Source organism: Gymnogyps californianus, chromosome 22 (assembly GCF_018139145.2).
Source record: "Gymnogyps californianus isolate 813 chromosome 22, ASM1813914v2, whole genome shotgun sequence".
Lineage (NCBI taxonomy): Eukaryota > Metazoa > Chordata > Aves > Accipitriformes > Cathartidae > Gymnogyps > Gymnogyps californianus.
This window is the reverse complement of record NC_059492.1, coordinates 5,533,459-5,551,247: the sequence shown is the minus strand read 5'-3', so window position 1 is coordinate 5,551,247 and position 17,789 is coordinate 5,533,459. Positions and strand designations below refer to the sequence as shown.

The following is a 17,789-nucleotide window of genomic DNA, read 5'->3' as shown; positions in this document are numbered from 1 at the left end:
TGTCGAGAGCAGGGCCGTGGGGGTCTCCCACAGCCGGGGTGGGCGTCAGAGGGGCCCGGGCCCCAGCAGCACCCCGGGGTGGGGTTGGTGTGAGTGGGGTCCGTCCCCTGAGGGCATCACCCCGCTTGCCCCATGGCGGCCTGGCCTCCCCCGGGGCCGCAGCGAGGCCCCACGGCCACCGCCGGTACAAAGGCCTTTATTTCCCCAAAACGTGATGGCGGTTACCAGACAGATCCTGCAAACACCACGGGGGGAGAAAGAGCAGCCAAGGCTTGGGGCGGCCATCACTTGCGGGGGGGTACCTGCCATCACTGGGGGGTGAAGGAGGAGGCGAGGCCCAGCCAGAGGAGGGTGAGGGGGCTGGCGTGGCCCCTGGGCAGCCGCGGCCCTGGATTTGCACCCAAGCGAGCACAAGGACAGTGCGGGTGAGCACCCACTGGGCCCCACACGGCTCCACCGGAGCCCCCCGCGCGCCAGCCCTCCACTCTTCGGAGTCACTTGTCGGCTTTGGCCATCCATCGCCTTCCGGGGGGGGTGTGTGTGTGTGAAATCTGCTGCTCCAAAGATTTGAAGCGCTTCAAATCTTTACTGCTGAGGTCCAGGCAGTGTTCGCCAATGCCCCGGGGGCGATGCGTATGGAGTCTGTGGGGACCTGGCGCGAGGGGGAGCGCCCCCAGGCACCCCAACACGAGGGTGTCCCAGCCGCTGCTGGGGTCCTCACGGCTGCTGCTGGTACTGGCCCTCGGTGGCGGTGAAGAAGTCCTCCAGCACGCTCTTCATGTACTCGAAGGTGGGACGTTCCTCGGGCCTCTCCTTCCAGCACTGCATCATCAGTTCGTACAGCTCCTGCGGGCAGTTGTCGGCTGTGGCATGCGGTAACCGCGCTCCAGGTTCTGTATCACCTCGGGGTTGGTCATCCCTGCGGGGATAAACACGCACGGCACTGAATTCGGGTCACCCCCACGTCGCAGGTAGCACCCTACGTTTGCAAATCCCATGGGGAAGCTTCCTTCCCCCTCTCCTGCCTCTGAAACCCCCCCCCCCATGGCTTTTGGGCCGTGGCTGGCCATGTGCATCAGGAAGCGGTCGAAACCATCGCGGGCTGGCAGGGAAGGGAGCCAGATGGGGCGGCTGGGAGCGTGTGTGCGTGCGGGACTGCATGCACACACTCATGGGTGTGCGCTTGCGTGCGTGTGTGCGAGCCCTTCTGCCGCGCAGCTGCTGGGAAATCCTGACCTGGATACGGGATCCGGCCGTAGGTGACGATCTCCGTGAGCAGGATGCCGAATGACCAGACGTCGGACTTAATCGTGAACGTCCCGTAATTAATAGCCTCCGGCGCCGTCCACTTGATGGGGAATTTAGCCCCTGAAAAACAGCAGGAGGGGAGAAAATAAAACGTTACGGCTGAGCTGGAAACGTCCCTCTGCTTAACCTGATGTGACAACCCCGAGTCAGCCTCTGTCCCTGCTGTACGCCTGGGGATGAGCTGGGTCTGGTAGCAGCCAGCACCCCCCCCCCCCCCCCCCCCCCCCCCGCTTCGCTGGCTACAGAGCCCCCCACACCGGCTGGCACCCCTGCAGCGGGCCAGCACGCCTGTTCCTGCAATAGCCACCAGATAGGGCTGTCACCCCACCGAAAGCAGGGTTGGGTGGGCATGCAGGGTCCTGCAGCCCTCCTCGGGCTGGGGGGAGAGAGATGGAGGGGGGGGAAAAGGACCTCTGCACCCCCCCCCACCTGCTCCCCTCTCCTGGGGCTGCACGCAGCCCTGCAGCTCCCGGGGCACCGTGGGGACCCCCAGAAGAGGCTGGGATGGGTGAGGGTTTCCTCCTCCGGTGGCCTCGAGCTGTGTGCACCCCAAGAGCGGGGCTCGATGGGGGCACGTGTGGGGCCGAGGCGGCGGGGGACGCACCCTCGCGAGCCGTGTACTCGTTGTCCTCGATGAGGCGGGCCAGCCCGAAGTCGGCGATTTTGCAGCACAGGGTGTCCGACACGAGGATGTTGGCGGCTCGCAGGTCGCGGTGGATGTAGTTCTTGGCCTCGATGAAGGCCATGCCTTCGGCGATCTGCGGTTTGGAGGAATTGCAATTAACAGCCGCCAGCCCGAGCAGAGCAGCCCCAGCTCCAGCCCCGGCAGAGCCCTCCCCACCAGCAGCCCCACGGCTCCGTCCCCCCTCACCTGCGCGGCCATGTCCAGCAGTTTGTTGATGCTGAGCTTGACTCCTTCCGAGGTCTTGAGGAAGTCCACGAGGCTGCCTGCAATGAAGGCGGCAGGTCTCAGCGGCAGGCAGGCACGCTGCCTCCCCCCCGACCCTGGCATCTGTTGGGGCTGGGTGTCATGGTGGTGGGGTCACCGGGCACTGTCCCCCACTGCAACGTGGGGCTGGGCAGCTCGCAGCCCCTGGAAAGGCAGGCAGGAGTGGATGGGCAGGAGACCACCCTGCCTGCAATGGTCTTTTTCCCCCTGCCAGGGTTGAGCCCTGAGCTCCCAACCAGTGGGAGAGTCGTGATGCAAAGGCAGAGCACAGGGAGGGAAAGGATGCTAAAAGCAGCTCAATAAACAAAAGCCAGCACTGACCGCTGGACAGGAACAGCCAAGAGCCGAAGGATCACGGCTCTTCACAGCCCCCCGCCACCCCCACCCACGGTGGGCAGCACCTGGGTGCCCTCACCCTTCTCCATATACTCCGTGATGATGTAGATGGGCTCCTTCGTCACTACGGCGTAGAGCCGCACCAGCCGCGGGTGCTGCAAGTTCTTCATGAGGTTGGCCTCTGCCAGGAAGGCGCTGGGTGACATGCTGCCCTGCTTCAGGTTTTTGATGGCCACCTTGGTGTGGCCGTTGTAGAAGCCTGCGGAGAGATGGGGCAGAGCGTGATGGGGGAGAGGGACCCCATCACCGAGCACGGGCGGGGGACGCGTGGCAATAGCGGTGCCGGTGGAGGAGGCAAGCGTGGGGGCTACTCTGTGGATCTCCGGCATCCCAACCCGAGACCACACAAGCAAGAGATGTTGGAGATTGCAAAGGCTGGCTGACGATGGGCAGAGGACCCTCGCCCCTGGAGGACTGTTGCAGCGGGGCCAGAGGACTTTTGGGGACAATCACAGCTCCGTGCTGGCCACCACCTGGCCAAAAACCTGTAACCGCATTTTAACCCACCGGGCAGGTATTTTTACCTGTGGCTTTCAGCCATCAGGAGGAAAGGAAGCTGTTGGTTGCTGGGCTTTTAACTGTAGGGGTGGCTGGGGGAGCCAGGCAGCGATGCCAAAGCCTGACTCCTCCTGGGTACCCGGAGGGGACTTTGTGGGACAGCCAGCACTCCTGGGAGCAAAGGCAGGGATGCTGCGCCGGGGCAGGATGGAGGGGAGCGGGGCAGCCCCAGTGCCTTCCCCACCATAGCACCCGGGGAGCAGGAGGTGCTTTTGTGGCTGGGTTGCAGCACGTTTGAGGCCCCGCGCTGCCTCCGAGCCCCCAGCTGCTCCCAGTGTCGTAGCGACAGCCACAACAAGGGCCGTTTCCCGTGCGGGGCCACGCACGGTGCTCGCGGGCCCCATGCCAAACCTGGCAGCTGCTCTCACGCTGAGCAGAGCCCAGCTCGACGAGGACATGGTGCAGCCCCCGTGCACCAGCACACCCATCCCAGTGGTGGGTGCCTGCCCGGACAGCGGTGCAGGGGTCTGGGGTGACCAGGGATGGGAGAAGGGAGAAGCTTGGGCTGCTCTGGGTAAATCAGAGCTGCCCCTGGGCGGCTCTAGTTGATGGTTTTCTTCCTTCTTCTGGGGCCCTTGTAAAAAGCCGAGGTCCCACGCTTGGGGCTGTGCTGGCTGCTCCATGTGAGACCCCAGCCGGACCCCTCCCTGGGTCGAGGATGCCGCGGGGCCCAGCTGACGCTGCCCACACCGGTGCCTTCATCCGGGAGGAAGCGCCTCAGTTTCACCCTGACTCACCCATCCAGACTTCTCCAAACTGCCCCGCTCCCAGCTTCTCCACCAGCTTCAGCGACTCCCGCGGCACCTCCCACTCGTCTTGCCACCACGGCTTCTGCGGCTTCTGGGTCCGGCAGGGCTTGCCGAGGCGGGTGCACAGCCCGTCGGAGCTGCCTGCGGCGCAGGGGGAGGCAGAGCCAGTGTCAATGCAGGCAGAGGGCACAGGGTACCCAGCACAAGCTAATGACTTTGCTGGGGCATGGGTAGCAGCGTGTCCTGCTCATCCCATCCCATCCCAATCCTATTCCATCCCAATCCCATCCCATTCCCATCCCGTCCCCTGCCTGCAGGCAGGACCAGCCCCTAGACGACACGTACGTGTGTAATACTCCACCAGCTCGTGCAAGCTGCTGAAGGTGACGCGGGGGGAGATGTAGTACCCCCCGTTGTCCATGTTGCGGATCTTGTAGTGCTTCACCATCTCACCCTGGTTCTGGTCGAAGTCCCTCACCGACAGTGAGTAGGAGCCTGGGGAGACAGGGGACCGTGTGGGTGCGGGACCACAGCACTCCTCCCGTGCTTCCCAGTGCCTTTCCCAGTGCCCGCAGCAGGAGATGCCGGCGGGACCCGCGGGACGGTACCTTTGGAGGTCTCGCTTTCCCGGATGAGGAAGGAGCCGTGCGTGTTGCCCGACGCCAGGAGCTGCCGCTCCGCATCCTTGCGGCTGATGTTTTTGAAGAACCACCTGGGGACACCCGGCAGGGTTAGGGCTGGGGGGGCTCAGGCCGCCTTCCCCCACCAGCGCTTCAGGGGATGCTCCTGGCACCTTCCCCCCCCCCCCGCCGCCGGCACAGCTCCTGCCGGGGCACAGCTCCTACTCAACCCCTACTCACGGTTCAGGCTCCAGACTGTTCACCATGGCCACAAAGTTGTAGGGGATCAAACCCTCCTGGCCGGTGGTGAGCGACTGCGCCTTCCACCACTCCCCGCTCCTGCAAGGACACAGTGAGGTGAGACAACCCCCCCGGGTGCCGGGACCCCGCACGGACCCCTCCGGCAGCACCAGGGTGCCGGCCGGGGAGCTGCGGGGTCATGCTGGTGCGGGTGCTGGGATGGCATCGGCGCTCGCTCACTCTTCCAAGATGCGGAGCTTCTCGCCCTTCCGCAGCCCCAGGTCCCCGTCATGCTTGGGCTCGTAGTTGTACAAGGCCACCACCAGCTTATCTGGGAGGACAAGTGGAGGGGCAGGGTGGCGGTGGCCAACTGGGGGGGTGTCCACGGCAGCCCCCTGCCATGGCTGGACCTTACCTTGCAGGGGGGAGCATGGCGGAGACGTGGCCTCGTAGGACACCAGGGGGTCTTGCATCTCGGAGCCATTGCGGATCAGCCTCTGCGAGGGGACGAGGAGCCCCGTGAGCCCTCGCCTTCCTGGGGTTTGGCCATCCCACGGCCACCTCCGGAGGCGTTCGGCCACCGGGACGGGGGGTCCGCTCGCCCCCTCCTCACCTGGCGCTTGCTGTCGGGCTCGATGGGGTAATTGCAGTGCTCACAAATGTCGATGTTCTCGATCCAGTCCTCGTCATAGTCCGAGCTGCAGCAGCCGCCCATGGTGGCTGCAGAGGGCAAGAGGCGGTGAGGGAAGCCTTCGCATCCTCAGCCCCAGCCTTGCCTCTCCTCCCGCTCCAGTGCATCCCCATCCCTGTGTCCGTCCGTCCGGCTTCCCGCATCGCATGGCCCGTCCCGCACACTCCCCAGGTCCTCAGCTGAACTGGGGGCATCCCCTCTGTCACCAGCTGTATTTCCTCCTAATTTTGTTCTGGCTTTGTTAATTAAAAATACTGAAGGCAATTAGTCCCCAGCCTGAGGCTCTCCTTTCCCACCAGCACAGCCTGGCCTTGCCTCCTTTGCCAGCTCCTTCCCACGCTGCAGCCCTTGGGCTGATCCCTGCATTCTCCATCTAGATGACAATCTAATCATTAATATCCCATTAGCAATTCATACGTCCTTGCACGGCCCTGCAGTGCGTGTTTTACAAGGTTTCACTGGACCAGGCACCTCCCCAGCCCTAAAAGCGGCTCCTGGGGTCAGAGGTGGATGCGAGCACTCACCCACCCACGCTGCATCACCTCCGATTTCCTTCTCCCCCAGGGCTCTCGTTAGCCTCCCCCCCCGTTCATTCGGCCCCATCGCTGTGCTCCTGTTTCTCCTGCATCAGGGATGTCCTTTAAACCCCCATCCCTGCTCGGGGGCCCCTTATCCTTGGCAGCTCACCCTGAAACGTCAAGAACCCCCTAACCTCACGCATCAGCCCTGGTCACGGTGATGCCAAGCCAGCATGGGGCTGCCCCCCAGGGTCCCCGGCACTGCAGCGTGGGCACCGGGGCAGCCTGGCAGCGATGCCACAAGTGTCGCGTGGGCTCTGAAAACCACCTGGGCAGCTCTCGCCTTCCCATGAAAGCAGCACGGAGCCGGGAGCCCCGGCAGTGCGTCACGTGGAAACAGCAGCCCACGGCCCTGGAAAAAGCTTTTCTGCAGAATCCCCCACGCCTACACCACCGGGATTTATCTTCACTAAGACCTAGCCCCCAAAACCCTCTTTTCCAAGCTCTGCCCAGCAGCTTTGGGGGCTCTTTGGGGGCCCCGGCACGGTTTCCGCAGGCGTGGGTGCCAACGGCAGGGCTGGGAGCCCCGTGCTGCCGAGAGCCAGCCCAGGTGTCTCTGCTCCCAGCACCCAAAACCAGCGGCCGCTTTGGCAAATGCCGAGCGGGAGCTCTTATCTGGCAGCGAGGCGGTGCAGCTGCGAGGGTCCCCATCCTCACCGTGCCCTGCAGCGAGCCAGGTACCCGGCAGGCCAGCTGAGCCCCGGGAACTGCTTTACTGGGAGATGCTGGCCGGCACCGTTTTCTCTTTGGTTTCCTACCCAGGAGCCATTGCACAGCTGCGTTTTCACAAGCACACACTTAAATCCACCTCTCTCCGTGCTGCCGAGGAGGGCAGGGCAGTGGGGGCTTCGTTTGAGTGTGTGCCACCATAGGCAGCTGGGGACACAGAGAAGAGCCTCGCAGGGGGTCCCCAGGGAGGGTGCGGGGTCCCCAGGGTGCTGCCAGCCCCTGGTGCCACCAGCCCCAGCCATCAGAGCCTGCTGCCAGCCAGAACCCCCCAGCCTGCGCTGCTAGGGCTGGCTTTGCAGACCCAGGAGCCCCCTCCCTCGGGGACAGGGTGCCAGCATCCACGGCAGGGACACGGGGGCCATCCCCACGGTGCCAGCTCGGGGTGCCCACCCCTACGGCAGCCATCAGGAGCAGTCAACAGGTAATTTTGGTGAGGAGAGGGCAGACGAGTGAGCCCCCCCCCATGCCGTGCAATGCTGCTTTGGGGACTCAAATGCTAAAAACCACCCTGGTGCCTTCAGCTTCTGGTGACGCCTATTTGGGGAAAAAAACTTTGGCACCCAAAAAGGGGTTCGGCCACACCGCAGCGCCCCGATGCAGGCAGGAGGAGCAGGCAAGGCCCCGGCGATGCCCAGGCAGCAGCAAATCCGATACCCAACCCCAAGTACAACCCTGGCCCTGCGGAGGAGAAGCCCCTGCTCTCCCAGATCTGCCCGCAGGCCTTCAAATGCCTTTACCAAAGGCGAGCGGTGCCAAGAGGTGTTTTTTCCTTCCTGCACGAAGCCGGGGTGGGGAGGGAGGTGCTGCTATTGTGCCTTTTTTTTTTTTTTTTTTCTTATGTACTCAAGCCACAGCGTAATTTCCACCGAGCAGCCGTTTCACCTGCGCGGTGCGAGGGCCATGCCGGTGAAACAGGGCGTTTGAAGTCAGGTTTTGTGACTGCATCTGTGCAACCGAATTTCTCGTGCGAAGGCTGCCTGGGAGGGATGTGTAGGCGCCCCTGCCCCGTGCCTCGCCGTGTCCCCGGGGAGGTGTCTGCGTGTGTGCATGGGTGTGCACGCCTGTCCTTGCACGGCCGTGTATGTGCCTCTCCCTGGCTTTGCTGGGGAGCGTGCCTGGACGCCCCGGCTCTTGCCAGAGGAGCTGCCCTGTGCTGGCCCTTCCACACACGCTTCTTCGGCCAAGTCTGGTTGGTTTGTTCACAAGCGTGGGCGGGCGTGAGGAGGGCTGAAGGCTGGGCTGACCCTGTCCCTGAGGCTCTTCAAGGCTCGCCGGGGTGTCCTGGACGTCCCCAAACCAGCTGTGACCCAGCTGGACGGTCAGCCCCACGCTGGCACAGCCTCGCAGAGACGCAAAGGACCATGGCCCCAAAGCTGCCATTGCGGCAGGGAGGTGTTTGCATTGAGACAGCACCGAAAACAGGCGTATCCCAGTGTCTGAACCCCCGAAACTGGGCAGTGGACCCCAACAGACCGGCACTAAACTGCTGCCTGTCCCTAAGCTGCTCTTGCCCACAGCCAGGTGGGCAAGAGCCTGGCGTTGGGGACAAAACTTCCACTTTGCCCTGGAAATGGGGGCTCGGGGAGAGCCCTGCAAGGGGGCCGGTGCTCCCACCCTTGGCAGGCCCCCCAGGCAGGCAGAGGGCATCGAGGCAGAGGCTTTCACCCCAAATGGGAGACCACCGAGGAATGGGGAGCACAGCCCTGCTCCCCCCATCCCTCGCCTGGGCACCAGCGCTCACATCCCCCCCGCAGCGACGAGCCTGAACCCCCATTTCCATCCTTCCCAGGGGCAACCTCAGAGAGTTGCAACGGGACCCCCCCACCCTCCGCAGGCACCCGAGCGGTCCCCAGCTCCCGTCTGGAGGGTGCAAACCCTCTCGCCCCCGGGTCCCCGTTACCTGTTGGCAGCGAAGCGAGGACCAGCTGCTCTCAGACTCCCATGGCCCGGCAGCAAGAGCGAAGGCGCCGTCCCCGCTCACGTCCTCTCCATCCCCGGCAGGAGCACGGCGACCCTCTGGGGAGCAGAGACGAGCCCCCCGCACACGGGCGCGCGCTCCTCGCCGCCACCACTCGCTCTTGCTCACCGCCTGCCCTGGTTTCCTGCCTCATGAGCAAACTCTAGAGAAGCTGGTTCACAGCTCGCGCACGACCGCAAGAGCTAGTGACAAACCCCGATGGCTTCCTGCCATCCCCGGCATGGAGGGTCCCTGCTCTGGGTGCCCCCGGCCACCAATCCTCAGGGACAGGATGGGCAAGGGGATGCTGAGCCCCTCGGCTGGTGGCAGAGCGGGGTCCCACAGGCTGGGAGATGTGCTGCGAGGGGCCAGCGATGGGCAGGGGATTGTCACCCACTGCCCAGGCAGTCCTGGCTAGCCAAGCCCCCCGGTCCCCTGTGCTGTCCCCTCTCCGGTGCTCGGTGTGGGCAGGCTGGCGGTGCCATGCACCCGCTGCCCCTGACCCTGTCGGACCCTACGCAGGCTGTGGGACTCATCCTGCACCCCGCAGCCCCCGCTTTGGCCGTCACCACCAGGTCACCCCAGACCCTGGCACCCCAAAAGCCACGGTAACAGGGGCTGAAGCCAAGGGGACACGTTGTGCCCCAGCCAGGCTGCCAGCCCTGTGTTTTTGGAGACAGCTCAGAGCACAGCAACCACAACGCTATTGTCTTGGCTTTTGTGATCAAACATGAAGCCGCAGGTACCTGCCGGCTGCTCTGCGGAGGCACGAGCAGGAAGCCCAGCTGTGTCAGGGGGGCCGCGGCAGCCTGGGGCGGGGGCACCATGGTGGCAGCACCGGACGCAGCATCCACCCTGTCAGGGACATTTCCCGGGGGCAGCCGCGCAGCCCCGTTCCCCATCGTGCTCGCCAACGCCATGGGTGCCCCAGGCAAGGGGTAGCGGGGGACGCTGCCAGGCCCTGGGGTGCACATCGGGTTCTCCCCATGTCCTGCTGCTACCCTGGGAAGGAGAAGCAGCCCTTGAAATTGTCCCTGGGTCACCCCACGGCTTCCCCAGGTCACCCCACACTGCTTGCAAAAAGCGTTCTGTGAAAGTCACGTCCCCAAACGGCAACTTCTTTTGTAAAGGGTTTGGTGTTAATGGAGGAAGGGACAAAGCCAAAAACAAACCCCTCTGGTGAGGGCAGCGTTGTCAGCCCTGGCTGGCACTACGCCCAGCATCCCTCCTGCTCCTGGCGCAGTGCTGCAGGGGGTCGGAGACGGGGCAGGATGGGGGCACGGGGACTGCCGAACCCTGAGTGCGGCCCCCAGCACCTCCTGGCCTCAAGCCTCAAAAACAACCCCTCCATTCGCAGCCAGTTCGGTGACAAAAGCATTTCCTGCAACGGTGCAGCCCGAGCACCCACCCACTGCCAGGGGCACCCGGCGAGAGGCTGGCAACAAGGTCCCCAAAGCGGAGACACCTTTTCTCCGGCACAGCGCTGTCCTGCAGCAGAAACCAGTGAGAAACCGCCCAACCCTGCGAGCCAGAGCCCTGGGAGCGGCTGGGGAAGGGGCGATGGCAGCACAGTCCCCCCTGCCGTCCCCAGGTCCCCCACAGCAAAGGGCTGGCAGCCACATCTGGAGGCACAGGCAGGTGCCCGGGTGCATGCAAAAAAAAGGAAAAAACATCAGCTCTTGCTTTCACCTCCTTTTATTCCTCCTCAAAGAGCTGCTCCCCACATTTTGCACTGTGGTTGACCCTGCCTATCCCTTAGGGATAGGGCACTGGGTGCCCCAAAACACCCTGTGCCCGATGGGGGTGGTGGCTTTTCCCATGCCACCGTGGCATGGCATTGCCCCCGGGGCAGGGCTGGCAGCACCATGGCTCAGCACCGCCTGCCCTGAGGGAGCTCAGCCCCAGCAGCAGCTCCGCAGTCCCCGAGGCATTTTGGTAGGGATCCTTGAGCCCTATCAGGTCCGGATGCACCCATGGGTGCCTGCGAGGCTCCCATCCGGGCTCGATGCCGAGCACTCCGTGGGGTCCCGCTGCGCTCAGCAGAGGGAGAACCGTCGGGAGTTGATGTTCATGCGGGTGACGCCGATGTGCTTGAGCGGCATGGAGAGCAGGAAGGCGGCCTTGGGTGGGATGTTGCAGAGCAGGTCCGAGTCTTCCTCGCAGCCCTCGAGGCCGAAGGTAGCGTCGTCCAGCATCTCCTTGTGCTGGTGGCAGGCCTGCTCCACCTTCAGCCGGTGCAGCTGTGCCCGCAGGCGCATCAGCTGCTGCGCCAGGCGCTGGTCTGCAGCCTGCATCTCCCGCTGCATGGGGAGACAGGCATCAGGGCCGGGGCGGGACCGGCTGCCAGGTCAGCGGGGATGCTGGGGCAGCAGGGCTGGGGCTTGGCCAGGGCACAAACCCACCGGGGACTACGGGCACACGTGGCCGTGGGATCAGCACAGAGCCCACGCACACAGTCCTGGGGTCAGCACAGGGTCTGTGCCGGGGTCACAGCCTGGGATCAGCTCAGATGCCCGTGGGTTTGTACCCGCATGGCTGTTGCTGCCTGTGCCACCCCACGAAGGTTACTACGGCTGTGCCACACCAATGAAGTCCACCACAGCCACGCCACAGCCATGCCACCAGCAGAGCAGACAGGAGGGGGTGACAAGCGCAGACCCTGACAGAGCCGTGTCCCCTGGTGCTGTGCAGGGTCACGGACAGAGCTGCAGCACCGCAAAGCCACACGCACCTTGCAAAAATCCACGTACACTGGCCGTGCTGGGCAAAGGAGGAAAGCACGGCACCGCAGCTGGAGCACCCTGGCCCTGGCACATGCTGCGTCAGGTCAAGCTCAAGCGTTCCCTCCGCACAGAGAAGCCCCGTGGCCCCAACCCTGCCTTGAGGCTCAGTCCTTACCCACCCCTCATGCCCCCCATCCCACCGGCAGCTACTCACCAGCTCCATCCTGAGCCACTCCAGAGCCGCCTCCATAGTGGCGAAGCCACAGATGCCACCATCCCGCTCATCCTCGGGGTGCCCAGGGCCCGGCTCTGCCCCCCGTGCCTCCCCAGGGGTCTGGCTGTGCCAGGGCTGCCCCCGCACCCGGGCTTCCCACTCCAGGTAGGAAGGTCTCCGCGTCTGCAGCTTCAGCTTGGCCGTCAGCGCCTTCACGCTGTCCAGGCTCTCCTCCTCCCAGGTGGGCTCCTCCTCACCCAGCTCCTTGAAGTTCAGCTGGCCAAAGGACATGGTGGCACCCACCAGAGCCCCCCAAAACCCTTGCGGTGACCTCTCCCCCCTCAAAGCCCCCGTGCAAACAGAGCCTCTACCCCACTGCACCCACAGGGTGAGGAGCACCCTAGCCACAGACACCCATCCACTCCCTCCCAGCTGCACCCAAGTCCTGGCTATTTATTCACCCCCAGAACAATAAAGGTTGGGGACGCTGAGGACAACTCTAACGGGCAGGAACTTTCCTTATCCAGAGGAGTGCAAAGGAGGGGTTTTTTTGGTTTTGTTCAGTGGCGGTTTTGTTGGTTTGGTTTTTTTTTTTTCCTTTTTCTTTTCTTTTTTAGCATTATTGTCTCCAGCTGGGAGGAGACTCCCTGTTCCCCGGGAGGAAGCCTTCACCGGGACATACTGGCAAGGAGGAGCGGGGATGATTTATCTCCGGGTGCAGCCGCCCTCCCGCACCCGGCCGGGGCCGGGGGGGGGGGGGGAGCCAAAAAAAGCCCAAGGAAGGAAAAAGAAACCGACGGGGGCTGCGGGGGGGACGGGGCGGGCGAGGAGCCGGGGCAGCTGAGGTCCCGCATCCCGGCCGGGCCGTTAAGGTGGAACCGGGTCAGGCTCCGGCCGCTGCCCTCCCTCCCCTGCCCCGCCCGGCGGTGCAAGCCGCCCCGGGGCCGGGCCACCTTAAACCCGACATCCGCCGGGCGCGGAGCCCTGCGCCGAGCCGCCGTCCCCGCCGGTATGGCAGGGCTGTGCGGGGCATCGCCCCGCTCCCCGCTTGCACCCTGAGCTCCCCCGCTTGCTTGCACCCCGAGGTCCCCTGCTTATGCCCGACAGTTCCCTGTTTGCACTCTGAGGTCCCCTGCTTGCACCCCAGGATCCCTGCTGCACCCCACAGTCTCCCGCTTGCACCCTGAGATTCTTGCTTGTGCCCCAAGGTCCCCTGCTTGCACCCCGAGACCCCTGCTTGCACGCTGAGGTCCCCTGCTTATGCCCAGCACTTCCCTGTTTGCACTCTGAGGTCCTCTGCTTGCACCCCCCCAGTCCCCCGCTCGCACCCCGAGATCCCCACTCGCACCCCGAGGTCCCTCGCTTGCACCCCGAGGTTCCCGCCTGCCGCCGAGCCCAAGCAGGTAAGCACAGGGGTGGCCGGGGCAGGCAGTGCTGCCAGCCTCTCACCCTCCTTCTCCTCCTCCTCCTCACCCAGGGCACTTGGCAGCAGCTCCTGCTCCATTCCCAGGCCCGGGGGTGCCTGTGGGTGCAGGCAGAGGCCGTGGGGCCGTGGGAGCCGGGGTCAGGCTGGTGCTGGGGGTCTGGCAGCGGTCGACGCAACTCCGTACAGCCCCAGCATGGCAGGCCCCGCCGCAGGCAGGAAAGGACCCAGAGCTGCTCCCTGCAAGGCAGCAGTTGCATTTTCACCAGCTGCCAAAAATCCCTCCCCTGCAGCGCAGCCGGCACTGGGCGTGGGGCACCCGGCGTGGGGTCTGGGCACTGCTGGGGAGCCTGGAGCCAGCTCAGCCCCCTCTGCTCTGTGCCTCAGTTTCCCCATCTGCAACGACAGCATTGCCAGGAGAGGAAATGTCACACTCCCCTGCATTTTGCAGCGAGGAAGCTCCATATGCTATAGGTGACAATGTAAACACGAAGAGGGGGGTGACGCTATAGGGCCCAGCGTGACGCAGAGGGAAGAGAGGGTTTCCAGGCTGGGCCGTGCCGCTGCAGGATTTCCCCTTTCTCCCTCCAGCCCCGCGGCAGCCGCCGGCGGCAGGTCCCTGTGCCTGGCAGAGGCAGGCTACGCCGGGGCTCGGCAGCCGCCGGCACCGCCATGGAGTTCTCCGAGCTGATCAAGACGGCGACGGTTGAGAGCGTGCTGCTGTCGTGCGCGGGGCTGCCGGTGGTGAAGGGCACCCTGTGCATCACCAGCCACCACTTGCTCCTCTCCTCCTGCCCCGGGGGGGACGGCCAGCCCGGCACCGTGGAGCTCTGGCTGCTCATCCGCAACGTGGATGCCGTGGAGAAGAGGTGAGTCTCTCCCCACGGCTGGCCCCACGTTCCCTTCTAGCAGCGTCACCCCTGCCTTAGCTGGAAGAGATTCCCCGCTGCTCTCCCGGCGCCCGCGGCAGAGCACGGCTGCCCCACGGCGCTGCCCGCCCAGCCTCGTCCCTCCTCTTCCCCACGGCCCATGCCGGGGGCTGCTCACGGCGCCGGGCATTGACCTCCTCTTCTCCTCCGTGCCTCAGAGTGCAGAATTTAGGCTGGTACCAGCCCCCCCGGACTAATGGCTCCCCGCGAGACACCAGGTTTGGCTTTTAACACTCTCTCGGCTCTGCTAACCCACCCAGCAGTGCCCGGCTTTGTGCTAACCACTGCGGCACCCACCGTGCCCCGGCCAGGGCAGGGAGATGGTGGAAATCCCAGCTTCAGACAGGCGTGCCACTGGTGCCAGATGAGAGCCAGCGATTCAGCACCCACACCGGCACAGCCCTCCCGCTTTGCCCCGCTCAGCTCTCTCAGGGGGAGAGGGCAGCTCGGTGCTGTCGGCGTGTCTGTCTGCATGTCTGTGTGCACGGACCTACGGACAGCCCTGACCCTCCTCCTGCCTCCCCCAGGCTCGCCGGCTCCTCCGGCACCATCACGCTCCGGTGCAAAGACCTGAAGGTGCTGCAGCTGGAGATCCCGGGCATGGAGGAATGTCTCAACATCGCCAGCTCCATCGAGGTGAGCTGCGGGCGGCCAGAGAGCCTGGCCCGAGCCACGCCGGGGTGCAAAGGGTTGGCAGGAGAAAGCGGGCGCCTGCAGTGTTTGCTCTCGGTCTGTCATTAACGTGGGTAAACACTCAGCTCCCGGACAGCGTTGGTACGGGGTGCCCGCGGGGCTGGTGGTGCCAGCGCCTGCCTGCCCAGCCCTCGCTTGCGGCTGGGACGCGGTATGGCAAGGAGCGGGGAACAGGGATGGGGTTTGCAGAGCCCTGGGCACACGGCGGGGACTTTCTCAGCCACCTCCGTGCTCTGGTCCACACCCCCCGCCCGTGACCAGCTCCACCTTTGCTCCCACTCCAGGCCCTCTCCTCAGTGGACTCCGTGATGATGATGTACCCGTTCTTCTACAGACCCCAGAGCCTGAAGCTCGAGGAAGGATGGCAGCTTTTCCCCCTCGAGCCGTACTTCCAACAGATCGCCTCGCAGGTGAGCCTGGAAGGGAGAGACCCGGCTGGGCTGGGGAGGAGACGCGACTCCCCCCACCCGTGCCGTGCTGCCTGCTGGGGCTCACGCTGCCAGGGAGGCACCCGAGGCAGCCCCCCACCCCGCGTCTCCCCCAGACGAGCCAGTGGCGGCTGAGCGACGTGAACCGGGATTTCACCACCTGCCCCACGTACCCTCCCGCCGTCATCGTGCCAGCGGCGGTGGACGATGATGCCTTACGGAAGGCTGCCCGTTTCCGGCAGGGCGGGCGATTCCCCGTCCTCAGCTATTACCACCCCAAGAACGGCACTGTGAGTCCATCTCCCCGTCCTGCCCCTCATCCCCTCTCCTGCCACTGCCAGCCCTCGGGCAAAGGTGGTTTGAAGCCCCCCTCCCCATCCTGTGGGGTTCCCCCGGTGCCCCCCGGCTCTCGCTGCCTGCCATCCCTCACCCCACAGGCAATGCTCCGCAGCAGCCAGCCGCTGACGGGCCCCAACCGAAAGCGCTGCCGCGAGGACGAGATGCTGCTGGGGACAGTCCTGGATGAGGGGGAACGGGGCTTTATCATTGATACGCGGTCGGCCCAGGCGGCAAAGCAGGCTCGGATGACGGGGGGAGGCACGGAGCCCAAGTCCTCCTACCCGCAGTGGAGGAGGCTGCACAGGCCCCTGGAGAGGTGAGGGGCTGTGCTGAGGCCTTACGCTCTCATGACACGGGTGATCGCACTACCCTGCCAATGGCACGGGGACTCCAGCCCCCCAAAAAAAGACTCACCAAGTCCCTGACACCACTTTCCTCCCCTCCCAGAGGCCGCCCGCTGCAGGAGAGCTTTGTTAAGCTGGTGGAAGCCTGCAACGACACCTCGATCAACATGGACCGGTGGCTGAGCCGGCTGGAGAGCTGCCGCTGGCTGAGCCACGTCAAGGCGGCCCTGAGCACGGCCTGCCTGGCCGCACAGTGCATGGACAGGTAAGGGGGGGACTGCCACCCCGTGGCCCCCGCTTTCGCCCTTTCAAAGCTCTCAGTGTGGCACAAACCTCGGGCATCATCCCGGGCTCGCCGGCACAGCCGGCATCGCCCCGACTGCCTGCGCTTGCCCGCAGGGAGGAGGCCAGCGTGCTGGTGCACGGGGCAGAGGGGACGGACACGACGCTGCTGGTGACGGCGCTGGCCCAGGTGATCCTGGACCCATCCTGCCGCACGCTGGCGGGCTTCCAGGGGCTGCTGGAGCGGGAGTGGATCAAGGTGAGACCAGCAGTCCTGAGGGGATTAGGGACACCAGTCCGGCTGGGCACCCCCCACTCCCCTTCACCCCCATTATTCCCCCTCGGGGGTCCCGCAGGCCGGCCATCCCTTCCACCTCCGCTGCGCCCGCTCTGCCTACTCCCACGCCCGGCTGAAGCAGGAGGCGCCGCTTTTCCTCCTCTTCCTCGACTGCGTGTGGCAGCTGAGCCGCCAGTTCCCCTTCTCCCTGGAGTTTGGCGAGCGCCTCCTCCTCACCCTCTTCGACAACGCCTACGCCTCTGCCTACGGCACCTTCCTCTGCAACAGCGAGAAAGAGAGGCGAGTGGGGCGGGAGGTGGGGACAGCACTGTCCCTTAGCAATGCCGCGGTCACCGCCATGCCCTTGGGGCAGACCCTGCCGTGGCCAGGGCAGGGGCTGACCCTGCCTTCACGCTGCCAGATAGGGCAGAGCAAAGCCCTCCCGGTCACAGCTTGCGTCAAACTTGGCCCCCCGCAGGGACTGAAACGCGTCTCGACTCTCCCGTAGGAGCCTGTGTAAAGTGAAGGAGAGCACGCACTCCCTCTGGGCCTGGCTGAACCAGCCCGGGGAGAAGAAGAAGTACCTGAACCCTCTCTACTCGCACAACGCACTGGTCATCTGGCCCTCCGTCGAGCCCCAGAGCATCCAGCTCTGGCAGGGTAAGCTGGGTCCAGCGCTCTCCAAACCCATCTTCAGCTCCGAGCTGGGCTGGGTGAGGAAAGCTGCTCGGCTTTTCCCTCTCTCAACAGAGCTACGGCACGGCTGAAATAACGCACAGCCCCTTCTCTCCTAGGTTTATTCTTCCGATGGATCCGTTCGTCCCAGTACCTGGACGAGGCCTGGGCAGAGATCCAACGGTTAGTAGAGGGTAACGACCCCCCCGTCAAGGAGAGCGCGGGGAACAGGCTGAGCCGGTCCCTCTCCGACCCCGCTGCCCAGACGGAGAATGGAAGATGAACGGCAGAGTGGTCAACTCGGTCCCTGCGGGCTGCCGGGCCAAGGTGACGCTGCAGCTTTCCGTGGGAAGCACTGTGCAGGACACAGGCCCCGCGGAGCCCGGAGGACAGCTCTGGGAGGCGAGGACAAACTCCCTTTCGCAGCCTCTGGGCTGCGCAGACTGAACTTGTTTCAGTAAAGTGCTCTCTCTCGCAGCCCACGCCTGCTTTTCCGCTCTTACGTAGGGGCAGGAGCGGCCCCGCTCCCTCGCAAGCGGGGCTCCTTCCCGCTCTCTTCCCCAGCAGGATTTCAGCAGCGCTTGTACCTGGACCACCGGCGGAGCAGAAGGGCAGGAGGCAGCGGGAGGTCGATGTGCCCAGCAGCATCGGCCTCCGGCAGCGCCCGCCGTGGCGTGCCTGGCTCGC

The 17,789-nt window shown here is 65.0% G+C and overlaps 3 protein-coding genes across 3 annotated transcripts; 1 reads left to right on the top strand and 2 right to left on the bottom strand.

Moving 5' to 3' along the window:
• Nucleotides 1-717: 717 nt before the first annotated feature.
• On the bottom strand, nucleotides 718-5,535 carry LCK (LCK proto-oncogene, Src family tyrosine kinase). Its single transcript, XM_050909778.1, is given in 13 exon segments — nucleotides 718-863; nucleotides 866-919; nucleotides 1,237-1,368; nucleotides 1,913-2,066; nucleotides 2,180-2,256; nucleotides 2,673-2,852; nucleotides 3,949-4,101; nucleotides 4,306-4,455; nucleotides 4,569-4,672; nucleotides 4,821-4,919; nucleotides 5,061-5,151; nucleotides 5,236-5,317; nucleotides 5,434-5,535. Coding segments are annotated over 13 exon segments (1,524 nt in total).
• A 4,933-nt stretch (nucleotides 5,536-10,468) lies between these two features.
• FAM167B (family with sequence similarity 167 member B) lies at nucleotides 10,469-12,003 on the bottom strand. Its single transcript, XM_050909951.1, has 2 exons — nucleotides 11,713-12,003; nucleotides 10,469-11,075 (listed from the first exon to the last, which is right to left on the bottom strand). The coding sequence occupies exons 1-2, from the start codon at nucleotides 12,001-12,003 to the stop codon at nucleotides 10,812-10,814; spliced, it is 555 nt and encodes a 184-aa protein (XP_050765908.1). The 3' UTR covers nucleotides 10,469-10,811.
• A 1,561-nt stretch (nucleotides 12,004-13,564) lies between these two features.
• On the top strand, nucleotides 13,565-17,721 carry LOC127025052 (myotubularin-related protein 9-like). Its single transcript, XM_050909845.1, has 11 exons — nucleotides 13,565-13,609; nucleotides 13,727-14,004; nucleotides 14,592-14,700; nucleotides 15,042-15,167; nucleotides 15,302-15,475; nucleotides 15,623-15,840; nucleotides 15,972-16,133; nucleotides 16,268-16,409; nucleotides 16,507-16,727; nucleotides 16,936-17,087; nucleotides 17,222-17,721. Exons 2-11 carry the CDS (start codon nucleotides 13,808-13,810, stop codon nucleotides 17,383-17,385), a joined length of 1,665 nt encoding a protein of 554 aa, XP_050765802.1. The 5' UTR covers nucleotides 13,565-13,609; nucleotides 13,727-13,807; the 3' UTR covers nucleotides 17,386-17,721.
• The last annotated feature ends 68 nt before the right edge of the window (nucleotides 17,722-17,789 follow it).

Bases quoted from the DNA above. Each gene is read 5' to 3' on its own strand.
- LOC127025052 (XM_050909845.1), top strand. From the start codon at position 13,808: ATGGAGTTCTCCGAGCTGATCAAGACGGCGACGGTTGAGAGCGTGCTG. The intron at 16,134-16,267 runs GTAAGGGGGGGA...GCTTGCCCGCAG, and splicing joins GCCGCACAGTGCATGGACAG to GGAGGAGGCCAGCGTGCTGG. The intron at 17,088-17,221 runs GTAAGCTGGGTC...CTTCTCTCCTAG, and splicing joins GAGCATCCAGCTCTGGCAGG to GTTTATTCTTCCGATGGATC.
- FAM167B (XM_050909951.1), bottom strand. From the start codon at position 12,003: ATGTCCTTTGGCCAGCTGAACTTCAAGGAGCTGGGTGAGGAGGAGCCC. The intron at 11,076-11,712 runs GTGAGTAGCTGC...CTCCCCATGCAG, and splicing joins AGTGGCTCAGGATGGAGCTG to CGGGAGATGCAGGCTGCAGA.